General features: G+C 43.0%; 1 protein-coding gene across 1 annotated transcript in view; it reads left to right on the forward strand.

Moving 5' to 3' along the window:
* Positions 1 to 14,285, forward strand: part of LOC124614612 (nucleosome-remodeling factor subunit NURF301) — a 298,073-nt gene that overhangs the window by 21,705 nt on the left and 262,083 nt on the right. Inside the window, exons 2-3 of the mRNA XM_047142958.1 lie at positions 7,776 to 7,936; positions 13,820 to 13,941. Coding sequence (XP_046998914.1) covers positions 7,776 to 7,936; positions 13,820 to 13,941 — 283 coding nt within the window. The remainder of the gene's footprint in view (positions 1 to 7,775; positions 7,937 to 13,819; positions 13,942 to 14,285) is intronic.

Consider the following 14,285-nt stretch of genomic DNA (forward strand, 5'->3'; position numbering starts at 1 on the left):
CCAAATTAAATCAGGTAATGCTGAGGAAATTAGATTAGGAAATAACACTTAAAGTAGTAGATGAGTCTTGCTATTTGGGAAGCAAAATAACGTATGATGGTCAAATTTGGAGGTTATAAAATGTAGACTGGCAATGGCAAGAAAAGTGTTTCTGAAGAAGAGAAATTTGAAAAAAATCAAGTATAGATTTATGGGTCAGGATGTCTTTTCTGAAGGTATTTATATGGAGTGTAGCCATGTACTCAAGTGAAACGTGGATGATAAATACACTCCTGGAAATTGAAATAAGAACACCGTGAATTCATTGTCCCAGGAAGGGGAAACTTTGTTGACACATTCCTGGGGTCAGATACATCACATGATCACACTGACAGAGCCACAGGCACATAGATACAGGCAACAGAGCATGCACAATGTCGGCACTAGTACAGTGTATATCCACCTTTCGCAGCAATGCAGGCTGCTATTCTCCCATGGAGACGATCGTAGAGAAGCTGGATGTAGTCCTGTGGAACGGCTTGCCATGCCATTTCCACCTGGCGCCTCAGTTGGACCAGCGTTCGTGCTGGACGTGCAGACCGCGTGAGACGACGCTTCATCCAGTCCCAAACATGCTCAATGGGGGACAGATCCGGAGATCTTGCTGGCCAGGGTAGTTGACTTACACCTTCTAGAGCACGTTGGGTGGCACGGGATACATGCGGACGTGCATTGTCCTGTTGGAACAGCAAGTTCCCTTGCCGGTCTAGGAATGGTAGAACGATGGGTTCGATGACGGTTTGGATGTACCGTGCACTATTCAGTGTCCCCTCGACGATCACCAGTGGTGTACGGCCAGTGTAGGAGATCGCTCCCCACACCATGATGCCGGGTGTTGGCCCTGTGTGCCTCGGTCGTATGCAGTCCTGATTGTGGCGCTCACCTGCACGGCGCCAAACACGCATATGACCATCATTGGCACCAAGGCAGAAGCGACTCTCATCGCTGAAGACGACACGTCTCCATTCGCCCCTCCATTCACGCCTGTTGCGACACCACTGGAGGCGGGCTGCACGATGTTGGGGCGTGAGCGGAAGACGGCCTAACGGTGTGCGGGACCGTAGCCCAGCTTCATGGAGACGGTTGCGAATGGTCCTCGCCGATACCCCCGGATCAACAGTTTCCCGAATTTGCTGGGAAGTAGCGGTGCGGTCCCCTACGGCACTGCGTAGGATCCTACGGTCTTGGCGTGCATCCGTGCGTCGCTGCGGTCCGGTCCCAGGTCGACGGGCACGTGCACCTTCCGCCGACCACTGGCGACAACATCGGTGTACTGTGGAGACCTCACGCCCCACGTGTTGAGCAATTCGGCGGTACGTCCACCCGGCCTCCCGCATGCCCACTATACGCCCTCGCTCAAAGTCCGTCAACTGCACATACGGTTCACGTCCACGCTGTCCGGCATGCTACCAGTGTTAAAGACTGCGATGGAGCTCCGTATGCCACGGCAAACTGGCTGACACTGACGGCGGCGGTGCACAAATGCTGCGCAGCTAGCGCCATTCGACGGCCAACACCGCGGTTCCTGGTGTGTCTGCTGTGCCGTGCGTGTGATCATTGCTTGTACAGCCCTCTCGCAGTGTCCGGAGCAAGTATGGTGGGTCTGACACACCGGTGTCAATGTGTTCTTTTTTCCATTTCCAGGAGTGTAGTTTAGACTAGAAGAGAATGGAAGCTTTTGAAATGTGGTGCTACAGAAGAATGCTTAAGATTATATGGGTAGATCACATAACTGATGAGAGCCCCGCGGGATTAGCCGAGCGGTCCAAGGCGCTGCAGTCATGGACTATGTGGCTGGTCCCGGCGGAGGTTCAAGTCCTCCCTCGGGCATGGGTGTGTGTGTTTGTCTTTAAGATAATTTAGATTAAGTAGTGTGTAAGCTTAGGGACTGATGACCTTAGCAGTTAAGTCCCATTAGATTGCACACACATTTGAACATTTTTGAACTGATGAGAAGGTATTGAATAGAATTGGGAAGGAGAGAAATTTGTGGCACAGCCTGACTACAAGAAGGGATCAGTTGGTAGAACACACTATGAGACATCAAGGGGTGAAGGGTGACCAATTTAGTACTAGAGGGAAATGTGTGTGTGTGTTTTGGGGGGGGGGAGGGGGGGGGGCAAAAATTGTAGAGGGAGAACAAGAGATGAATACAGTAAGCAGATTCAGAAGGATATAGGTTGCAGTAGTTACTCGGAGATGAAGGGGCCGGCACAGTATTGAGGAGCATGGAGAGCTGCATCAAACCAGTCTCTGGACTGAAGACAACAACAACAACAGCAGCAGCAGCAGCAACAACAACATTCTGATGCCAGCCAGCGAAGGTGACTGACAGCCTTATTGGAGCCGTGGTAGTGTTGATGTCTGTAGCACCTGGCATCTCCACAAAGCTATGTCCATAGGGTCTGGAATCAAGCACTAATTATGAGAGCAGGGTCAAAAAAAGATGTAACATTCCACACTGAAAGCATGTTTATTGAGCACAAATGAAAGTACAATGTAACCAAACTGCCTTATCTCAGCAGTGTGTGACCCTATTTTATACACGTATAGAATGTTCTGGCAAATTAAAGTGTTTGATAAGTAAGTACGTGCCAGAAATCAGGAATGTTAAAGCATAAATAATTTCAAAAGGTGAGACGCATACTGGTACTTGCACTGCACCTTGCAGCCATAGCATGTAACTTACACTAAACCACTATATTACAAAATCCATACTGATATGTGAGTAATTCTACTGGGCTTTTATACTACAGTCAAAGTGATTATTTCTCTTTTGCGACAGCACTTTTTTTTTTCATATACAGGGTGGTCCATTGATCGTGACTGGACCAAATATCACACAAACGAAAAAACTACAAAGAACGAAACGCGTTTAGCTTGAAGGGGGAAACCAGATGGCGCTATGGTTGGCCCGCTAGATGGCGCTGCCATAGGTCAAATGGATATCAACTGCATTTTTTAAAAATAGGAACCCCCATTTGTTATTACATATTCGTGTAGTACGTAAAGAAATATGAATGTTTTAGTTGGACCACTTTTTTCGCTTTGTGATAGATGGCGCTGTAACAGTCACAAACGTGCTAGTACGTGGTATCATGTAACATTCCGCCAGTGTGGACGGTATTTGCTTCGTGATACCTGTGTTAAAATGGACCGTTTACCAATTGCGGAAAAGGTCGATATTGTGTTGATGTATGGCTATTATGATCAAAATGCCCAACGGGCTTGTGCTATGTATGCTGCTCGGTATCCTGGAGGACATCATCCAAGTGTCCCGACCATTCGCCGGATTGTTACCTTATTTAAGGAAACAGGAAGTGTTCAGCTACATGTGAAATGTCAACCACGACCTGCAACAAATGATGATGCCCAAGTAGGTGTTTTAGCTGCTGTCACAGCTAATCCGCACATCAGTAGCAGACAAGTTGGGCGAGAAACGGGAATTTCAAAAATGTAGAATGCTACATCAACAGCGATTGCACCTGTACCATATTTCTATGTACCAGGAATTGCATGACGACGACTTAGAACGTTGTGTGCTGTTCTGCCACTGGGCACAAGAGAAATTAAGGGACGATGACAGATTTTTTTTTTTTTTTTTTTTTTTTTTTTTTTTTTTTTTTTTTTTTTTTTTTTTTTGCACGCATTCTATTTAGCGACGAAGCGTCATTCACCAACAACGGTAACGTAAACCAGCATAATATGCACTATTGGGCAACGGAAAATCCATGATGGCTGCGACAAGTGGAACATCAGCGACCTTGGTGGGTTAATGTATGGTGCGGCATATGGGAGGAAGGATAATTGGCCTCCATTTTATCGATGGCAATCTAAATGGTACAATGTATGCTGATTTCCTATGTAATGTTCTGCCGGTGTTACTACAAGGTGTTTCACTGCGTGACAGAATGGCGATGTACTTCCAACATGATGGATGTCCGGCACATAGCTCGCATGAGGTTGAAGCGGTATTGAACAGCATATTTCATGACAGGTGGATTGGTCATCGAAGCACCATACCATGGCCCGCACGGTCACCGTATCTGACGTCCCCGGATTTCTTTCTGTGGGGAAAGTTGAAGGATATTTGCTATCGTGATCCACTGACAATGCCTGACAACATATGTCAGCGCATTGTCAGTGCATGTGCGAACATTACGGAAGGCAAACTATTTGCTGTTGAGAGGAATGTCGTTACACGTATTGGCAAATGCATTGAGGTTAACAGATATCATTTTGAGCATTTATTGCATTAATGTGGTATTTATAGGTAATCACGCTGTAATAGCATGATTTCTCAGAAATGATAAGTTCACAAAGGTACATGTATCGCATTGGAACAACCGAAATAAAATGTTCAAACATACCTACGTTCTCTATTTTAATTTAAAAAACCTACCTGTTACCAACTGTTTGTCTAAAATTGTGAGCCATATGTTTGTGACTATTACAGCACCATCTATCACAAAGCGAGAAAAGTGGCCCAACTAAAACATTCGTATTTCATGACAGGTGGATTGGTCATCGAAGCACCATACCATGGCCCGCACGGTCACCGTATCTGACGTCCCCGGATTTCTTTCTGTGGGGAAAGTTGAAGGATATTTGCTATCGTGATCCACTGACAATGCCTGACAACATATGTCAGCGCATTGTCAGTGCATGTGCGAACATTACGGAAGGCAAACTATTTGCTGTTGAGAGGAATGTCGTTACACGTATTGGCAAATGCATTGAGGTTAACAGATATCATTTTGAGCATTTATTGCATTAATGTGGTATTTATAGGTAATCACGCTGTAATAGCATGATTTCTCAGAAATGATAAGTTCACAAAGGTACATGTATCGCATTGGAACAACCGAAATAAAATGTTCAAACATACCTACGTTCTCTATTTTAATTTAAAAAACCTACCTGTTACCAACTGTTTGTCTAAAATTGTGAGCCATATGTTTGTGACTATTACAGCACCATCTATCACAAAGCGAGAAAAGTGGCCCAACTAAAACATTCGTATTTCTTTACGTACTACACGAATATGTAATAAAAAATGGGGGTTCCTATTTTAAAAAATCGCAGTTGGTATCCGTTTGACCTATGGCAGTGCCACCTAGCAGGCCAACCATAGCGCCATCTGGTTTCCCCCTTCAAGCTAGACAAGTTTTCGTTCTTTGTAGTTTTTTCGTTTGACGCTTATTGTATGAGATATTTGGCCCGGTCACAATCAATGGACCACCCTGTATATCACACACACACACACACACACACACACACACACACACACACACACACACATTGATAAATCATTGGATAACCGATAATACTTATCTCTGATGGAGGATTCTAGGAACTGTATTATTATTCTGAAATACTTCTGAATACTGGTTGTACTTGTTGGCAAATGTCAAGGGAATGTAGTGGCATACTACTGTACTTAAGATACTAATACTATTTGTAGAAGAATGGGAAAACTGCCAACAGCCAACTTGAGGGAAGGTCAGTTTGGATTCCAGAGAAATTCAGGATCACAAGAAGCAATACTAACCGTACTACTTAGAAGATAAACAGAAGGAAGACAAACCTACATTTATAGAATTTATATATTTAGAGGAAGCTTTTGACACTCATTGAAATTCTAAAGGTAGCATGGATAAAATACAGGGGATGAAAATTGATCTACAACTTTTCTGAAATTAGAGTGCAGTTATAAGAGTCAAAGGGCAGCTGCAGTACAGAAGAGAGTGAGACAGGGATGCAGCCTCTCCCTATGTTATTCAGTCTGTACATTGCACAAGCAGCGAAGGAAACCGAGTAGAAATTTAGAAAGGAAATCAAAGTTCAAAAAGGTATAAAGGCTTTGAAGTCACTCGTCCCTGCCCCTGCTGGCCTTAATCTTTGCCATTCCCTGTTCTACACTAGCATATCCCCTTTCCTGCTTCCACTCCAACCCTAACACACTTTGACCTCACTAGCACACCCGCGAAGTCTTTCATCTTCTCTACTGCTCTCCATTTTGCCCTCCCCCTTCCGAACATAACCTACGATGCTGCACCAAGAAGCCCACTCTCATTCCCCACTACCATGTTCCTGCATACTTCCAAGGGCAGCAGCAGTAGCATCTTCCTCCACCCCTATGTTGCCATCCCTCTCTTTTCCCAATCCCTGCCACTTCTGTATCCTTACTACCGACCCCAACAAAGATTGCTGCTCACTTCGGATGCAGTCACAGTTGAACATCATTTAGGTGTGTGTGTGTGTGTGTGTGTGTGTGTGTGTGTGTGAGAGAGAGAGAGAGAGAGAGAGAGAGAGAGAGAGAGAGAGAGAGAAAGAAAGAAAAGGGAGGAGGGGGGGGGGGTTGTCTACATCTTGTGAAGGACTCAGTCTCAAAGCTGAATAATATTGAGTAATATATATAGCAGTATTTTTCACTATGCCTGTCTACCATTCAGCCTCTCCTCCAGGTGGTGAGTTTCAGTCCATCTGTTATACAGAGCTACAGATGTAGATGTTGCCCTACAGCTTTATGAAACAGTTATGTGGACGAGTGTGTAATTGTCTCAGCTCTGTGGATTTTAATGTCAACTTTCAAAGCGGAGCTGCTACCTTTCTTCAAATAGCTCTTTGGCTATAGGCAGAAACATATTTAAGAATGATTGAAACAGCAAGTTCATTGTTATTTGTCACAATTCATTTTATATTTGGTTATGTGTCATCAGATGTATCCATATGCATTAATGTGACATGCATGAGTTGTGTCTATGATGATGGAGACTGAAATGTCTTAAACACATAGTGGAAACAAAATAAAATAGTTGTGACTGCAACAGTAAACTTGCTGTTTCAATCAGTATCAATAATAATTATGGTAAAGCATAAACCTATTGCTTCTTACCCAATAGCGGAGATGTTGAGTCACAGATAGGGGCAACAAAAAGACTGTCGGAAAGTAAGCTTTCAGCCAACAAGGACTTTGTCGAAAACACACACACACACACACACACACACACACACACGCACACACACACAAAACTCACTCACACATAATCGCAGTCTCTGGTAGCAGAAGCCAGTTTCAGGCTTCAGCTGCCAGAGTCTGTGGTCATGTGTGTGTGTGTGTGTTTTCGACGAAGTCATTGTCGGCCAAACTTACAGTCTTTTTGTTGTGCCTGCCTGTGACTAAGCGTCTCCAGTATATGGTGAGTAGCAACTATCCTTTTCATAATATTGTTACATTCCATCCTAGACTTTCCATTTTTTTGGTAACCTAAGTATCACAATTTATTGTAGTGTAAGCTAAGATGATGATATATTTCACAGGTCACCACATAGTGTGTGGTACTAAACAGCACATATTACGCATAAGTGGTTCGTTATATGGGGTCTGAGTCATGAAGGAAGTCTTGGATTGAATTGAATTAAGATAATATAATGTGGTTTGGAGTGCCTTTTAATTATATCTCTTTAACCAGGTTAATGCACTTCTTTAGCCAGTGTGTAGTTGCAGTGGTTCTTCTATAACATGTACCATTTGAAGCCTTTTTCATGTCATTTTAACTGTGGAAAGAAAAAAATCGTGTATATGTAGGAACCTTATGTTTTTGCAAACTCGTATATCTCTTGAATAAAGTCTGAATGAAAAAAAATTGTTTGAGTTGTGAAGCAATGGAATGAAAAAAGGTGTATGCGTATCTGAAGATGCCTCTATGTTCGTGTATTTTCTTAAATTCCAGGCAATATCCATTACGATGATCACTGCAGAATTTGTCACCGGCTGGGGGATTTGCTTTGTTGTGAAACATGTCCAGCTGTATATCATCTGGACTGCATTGATCCACCAATGGAAGATATTCCAGAGGAAGACTGGCAGTGTGGCGTATGCAGGGCACACAAGGTATAAGCTGCATCATATTAAACTTGTAAGGACACAGTGAAATGACTCTTGTAAGTGAACATCTCTAACAGTTCATACAGATTTTAACAGAGACATTTGTAGCAGTAATCCATTTGAATGACATGTCACTTCATCACTTGCCAATATATTAAGTTATTTATGTAATTAATGTTTCCTTAATGGTATTTTCCCAGGCTTAAATGTGATGATGTCAAGCTGCTTCACGAAAAGGAGATAAAACATCAGCAGAGAATTACCACCCCATATCGTTATTGCCATTATTTCAAAATTTTTGAAGAGATTGCACATAATAACTTAATATAGAAAAACTTATTCAGTAGCAGATATTTTAGATTTAAAAAAGGGCTATCAACTGGACAGACCACACTGTCCAGCTGAAAAGTTGTGACACTGATTATACTCCTGATGTATAAGTGATATCAGCGCAGTAATTACGGTGGCAGCTTGAACTAACAACTGTAAAAACCAGTTGTGCATTCAACCAATCAGTTGTGAGCAGCCAGTGTTGAATAGCAAATATGAGGCCTTAGTATGTCAGTGTTGTCGGGTCACAAATCGCAATGGAGCAACATCTGTAAACTAAGTGATCAAGACATACCCCAGAATGTTTGAAAGAGAGGAAAATGTGTGCAAAGTTTGTTCTGTATACCTTGACTCCCAAACAAAAATGACAACATATGTATGCCTGCTGTGACAAATGTGTACAATTCTTTTTTGGTAAAAATATCATAGGTGACAAGACTTGGTATTATCAATAAGAACCTACTACAAAACGACGCAGCCCAGAATTTCACTTGAATGGTTAACACTTTGATGACATAACTGATATTTAAGCCAGTGTGAAGTGCCAGTTGAACCTCATCCCAAAGAATGAGTTTTCTGACAGTTTCACATGGTTGTAAGAATGTTCTGCTTGTTGTATTCAAGTGGGGACAGATCATGTAGAAGAATACCTGAAGCATTAAAACCATTATCTCAACTTTTCTCTATTTTTTATTAATCCAGTTTCAAACTTTTATGGCTGATGAAGTATATCTATCTTGGTGGATGATATATTAGAATCAATAAATCAGAAATGAATACCAGTGGCAACTTTTTGTGACTTGTTATAAGCTTTCAGTTGTTGAATTAGGAGATCCCCATGCCCAAATGAAAATATCGTGGATTTGTAGACATGGCAGCTTAATGCATTTTATCTCATCTGCATGACAGAAAGCAGAGTGTTCAGTTCCATCTACAAGTGAATAAGCATTCAGAATTTGAATCTATTGAACATTTTGTACCACAGGTTCTATTTCGGTTTCTCTGTTGTTGTTTTTATTTTGCATAAATGATCTTCCTTTGCACTGTTAGAAGATACTAATCTTGTTTTTTGCCAAATAATTTAAGTATAGGAAAATAAGTAGTTCATGTCCCGTAACTGAAAGGGCACAGATAATGAAATATTTGAAAATGTAAAGGTATGGGTTTAGGATAAAAGACTTATCATTACATTTGACAAGGCTCAGTTCATACAATTCAGTACTTTTCATAGAACTCCACAAGATATGAAAATAGTATCTTCGAACTATGAAATACAATAAGTAGAAAATGATAAGGTCCTGGAGCCACTGATAGATAACATCTGAAATTTCATGCCTTTCAGTCTGATAACATTCATGCTCAATGAATGGCTCACACATTCAGTTATGTGTTTTTCCACCAATGCCCACTTCATATTTTTCCACCATCCACCCTACTTCCAAATTTTCAACTCCACAGTTGACATTCCTTTATGTCTGCCGTCTGTTAATATTCCTGATAGCACTGCGTGATTGCCATCTTGAGATGTTGGGTACTCTGCCAGATATCGCCATCATTCATGCATGATATTTTGACACCATGACTCATTGTCATCATGAGGTGCTATTCGAGACTGCTTATTGAGTGGAATGGGTCCGGTATTTATAACTACTGCCTTCTCCTTCCACAGTCTGTTCCAGTCATTCCATTTACAGTCCCTGCCTGCTAGCAGCATCCTTAGGCATCAACTCTTTGGATGGTGTGCCTATCCACACGCTGGTGTTCAGTTTTAGATCCTGTGCGGTTCTAGGTGTTCCCTCTGTTGTCCACTCCCAGTAGAAGTGTCCTGTGAACTTCCACCTTTGATCCAGTGTGCTTGGTGCTCTATCTAGGGTTCGTTCCTCATGTCCACACCCTCAGAACAATAGGGGGTTGTGAAGAAGAACTGAGGATGTGGACATGGATAATGAGCCCCAAACAGAGCACCAGGCACACCAGACCAAAGATGGAACTTCACAGGTTGCCTCTAGTAGCAGTGAACCTCGAGGGGAACACCTAGAACCACACTTGACTGAAAACGGAAAACCAGAAGCAGGCGAGTGGACTAGACCATAGTTGAAACACAAGCCCTCAGCCTGGTACCTAAGAGTGTTTCTAGCAGGAGTGGACCACAGATGAGACACCTGGAACAACAACAGACTGAAAATAGAATACCAGTGTGTGGCCAGGGGCACCAGACCAAAGGGGGAATGACTAGTGATGCTGTTAGTGGGCATGGACAGCAAATGGAATGCTTGGAACAGACCATGGAGGGGAAGGGAGAAGGTATGTATACTGGACGCGTTCCACTCCTTGAGCAGTCTCAGATAACTCCCAATGAAGATAAAAGAGTCACGTTGAAATATCATGTGTGAATGATGCTGATATCTGGTGGAATACCAGATGCTTCAAGATGCCAACAGATCAGTGTGAAAGTCTGAAGAATTACAATGGATAATTGTTTAGAATAATGTATATTAATTCTCTCTCTCTCTCTCTCTCTCTCTCTCTCTCTCACACACACACACACACACACACACACACACACACACCTGCACAACTACATTAGAATACGTAACTCTGGGATTGGGGTTCCATAGGTGTTCTGGGGTGAGGGGTTGTCAGGTAGGCGTGGGTAAAGAGAAAAAGAGATTGGAAACAGGAAGAGGGTTTGGTGAAGGGTAACTGGCAGCTGAGAGGGAGGCAGCAGGTGTGCGAGATACTAATGTGGAAAACAGACCGAAGAATGTAACATCTTATGACTATCTCAATGAATCGCAGATGGAACCAGTCAACTCATACAGGTACATGGGTGTAACACTTTGTAGGGTATGAAGTGATGAAATGGAATGATGAATGGAATGATCAGATAGGCTCAGTTGTGAGTGAAGCAGATAGCAGACTTCAGTTTATTGGTAGAATACAGAGGAAGTGTAATCAGTCTACAAAGGACTCTGTGTACAAGTCACTCTTGCAGCCCATCCTAGAAGATTGCTTAAGTGTGTGGGACCTTACCTGATAGGACTAGCACTGGATAGTAAAAACTTACAGAGAAGGGCAGCATAATCAATCACAGATTTGTTTGCTCCATGGGAGAGTGTGACAGAGATGCCGAAGAAACTGAACCAGCAGACTCTTGAAGAATATAGTACAACCTTCAATGTATCGCTGCTTCAATGGGGATCGTAAGGATAAGACTAGGTTAATTACAGCACACATGGAGGCATTTAAACAGTCATTCTTCCCACATTCCTTGTGTGAATGAAACAGGAAATCATTTGCAGAGTATAGATGTAGATGTAGATAGGGCAGCAGGTGTGGAGTAGGCATGTGACACATGGCAACCCAAGCTGGTGAGTTTGTGCGGTGCACAGTGACAATGTGGAGGTGTGGATTGAGAGTGAATGTCAGAACAGAGGAAGGGGAGAATGTTGGGAAGTTGGTGTGAGTGCAGTCTGTTAGTGGAGTCGGGGATTATGGGGTGAAGAATGTACTGCAAGGATAGCTCCCATCTGCATAGTTCAGAATAGCTGGTGCTGGGAGGAATGGCCCAGGTGGCAGAGGTTGTAACAAAACCCTTGAACTCTAGCATATAGTACTCAGCAGTGTATTACTCCACTTGGTGGTCAACTCTGTTCTTTGGCATAGTTTGTCAGTGCCCATTCATTCTCATGGTCAACTGGCTGGTGGTCATGTCCAAATAAAATGTTGTGCAGAAATTGCAGCACAACTGGTTTATGACATGGCTGCTTTCACAGTTGGTCCTGGCTCTGATGGGTTAGGATAAGCTTATGACAGACGTAGTTGGTGTGTGAATAAGGGAGGCCTTGCACCTTGTTCACCCGCAGTCATATGAGCTCTGCAACAAGAGTTTTCGAGTAGGAGTGGCATGGGGATGGATCAGGATGTTGGTTGGTTTGGGAGGGCAGCAGAATACCATTTTAGGAGGGGACCTGATGATAGATAATTGAAACTCTGGCGAAGGACATAATTTAACTGCCCCATGAGTGGGTCCTGTTGCCCATGGTCTTGCTGCCATCAAACACTGCGTCTCCCTACATCCTTCCAATTCCGGACCCCTACACCATTCCCTATACCTGTACCAATTATATCCTCAAACACTACTGGTCCCTTTTGAGGAGAAGATATACAAACTGATCTGCTGCACTGACATGGGCACCCACACGGCACTCACCTCTGCCAATTTATCTGTGGATCGTCTAGAGGAAACCGTCTTAGCCTTCAAAAAACCCAAACCTCTTGTCTGGTTCAGGTTCATTGATGACATCCTCATGATCTGCACCCAGAGCAAAGACACCTCTTCATCATCCCTGCACAACTTCACCACCTTCTGCCCCATCTGCTTCACCTGTTTTTCTTATCCCCACATGCCACTTCCTGGACGTTAGTCCAACATACTACTTCCTGGACGTTGACCTCCACCTCTCTGATGGCTCCATCCATACTTCTATCCACATCAAGCCTACTAACTAACAACAGTACCAGCATTTTGACAGCTGGTCACCCTTTTCACACCAAAATCTTGCTCCCAGTTAGCCTGGTCACCCATGGATAGCATTTCAGCAGTGATTGGAATTCTCTTGCCCAGTATGCTGAATCTCTTTCAAAGACTTTCACAGACAGGAATCAGGCCACAGATTTCCCACACCATATCCTCACACCATCCTCCAAGAACCAACTGCAAATCACCCAGTATCACTCCAAACTGGAGCCTCTAAACCACATCTTTCTTCACGACATCAGTTATCTATCATCATGCCAAGAAATGAGAGACACCCTTCTCATGATCCTTCCCATCCCTCCTGAAGTGGTATTCTGCTGCCCTCCCAACCTACAGAGCGTTGTGGTCCATATCCTTGCCATTCCCACTCACAGCCATAAACCTGCGGAAGACCCAGGTGCAAAACTGCCCAATTTACCAATGTAGCATATCCTCCTCTAGTCCCGTCACAGGTGTATCCTATTCTATCAGAGGCAGAGCAGCCAACGGCCTTGCCTCGTTGAATACACTGGTTCTTAACAGCTCAGTGAAATCAAACCGCTGAGCCAAATTTGTATTTCAATTTTCAAACTAATTAATGTGAAAATGGAGGTACACCATTAATAGCAATAATTTGATTGTTTTATTTGCTGGATTGATTGTTGCTGGAATTTCTTTTTGCTTTTGACTGCAGGACAAGTGACACTCGCATGAGCTCCATTATTTTAAGCTTACGATGTTCTGAGAAGAATCTGTTTGTGAAAATCCTTCAGAAGGTGGAGAACTTGTCAGACTGTCTTTATTTTGCGTGTTTGTGAATTGCACCTGATCTTCATTTGCCCTAATCATCATTAAGTGTGAAACATTACTTCTTCTTAATTTGAAGGTATTGGGAATGAAACAGCTATTGTGTACTTTTCAGAATATTTTAGAATTACTTTCTGGAGTTTGGTAAACATGATTCACTTCTACTTCAGTTGGACTGAAGATTGTTTTTTATAAAGATAGGTAACACCAACATAATTTTATGTTATCTATAGGTGTCTGGCGTGACGGATTGCATACCAGATGTTGAAAAGACAGGAAACTTGTGCAGACAAGAACATCTGGGATTTGATCGGCATGGACGGAAGTATTGGTTTTTGGCTAGACGGATATTCGTGTAAGTATTATATTGTTTTTTTTTCCCCCCTCCCTTGCATCTTTTTACTCCCCCTCCCCCTTCTCATCCTCCTCCACCAGGATAAGTAGTCCTTAACTCTCTGTGTCTAATTACCACTGTCTAGTATATTGAACATCCACAGCAGAATAAAATCAGGAAAAATCAGACACTCACTGGAAGCAGGTTGGTAGTGGTGCATAGACACATGTAACAGCACAAGAGCGTCACTAGCTTTCAATCTGCCATTGTTTTACCAGTTAAACAAGAAGTATTCTCTATTGTCATGGTGTGTCTACGAATCGCCCACAAGTCAGTTTCAGGTGTGTCGTTGCCTTTTCTTAGTT

This window comes from Schistocerca americana, chromosome 1 (genome assembly GCF_021461395.2).
Source record: "Schistocerca americana isolate TAMUIC-IGC-003095 chromosome 1, iqSchAmer2.1, whole genome shotgun sequence".
Taxonomy (NCBI): domain Eukaryota; kingdom Metazoa; phylum Arthropoda; class Insecta; order Orthoptera; family Acrididae; genus Schistocerca; species Schistocerca americana.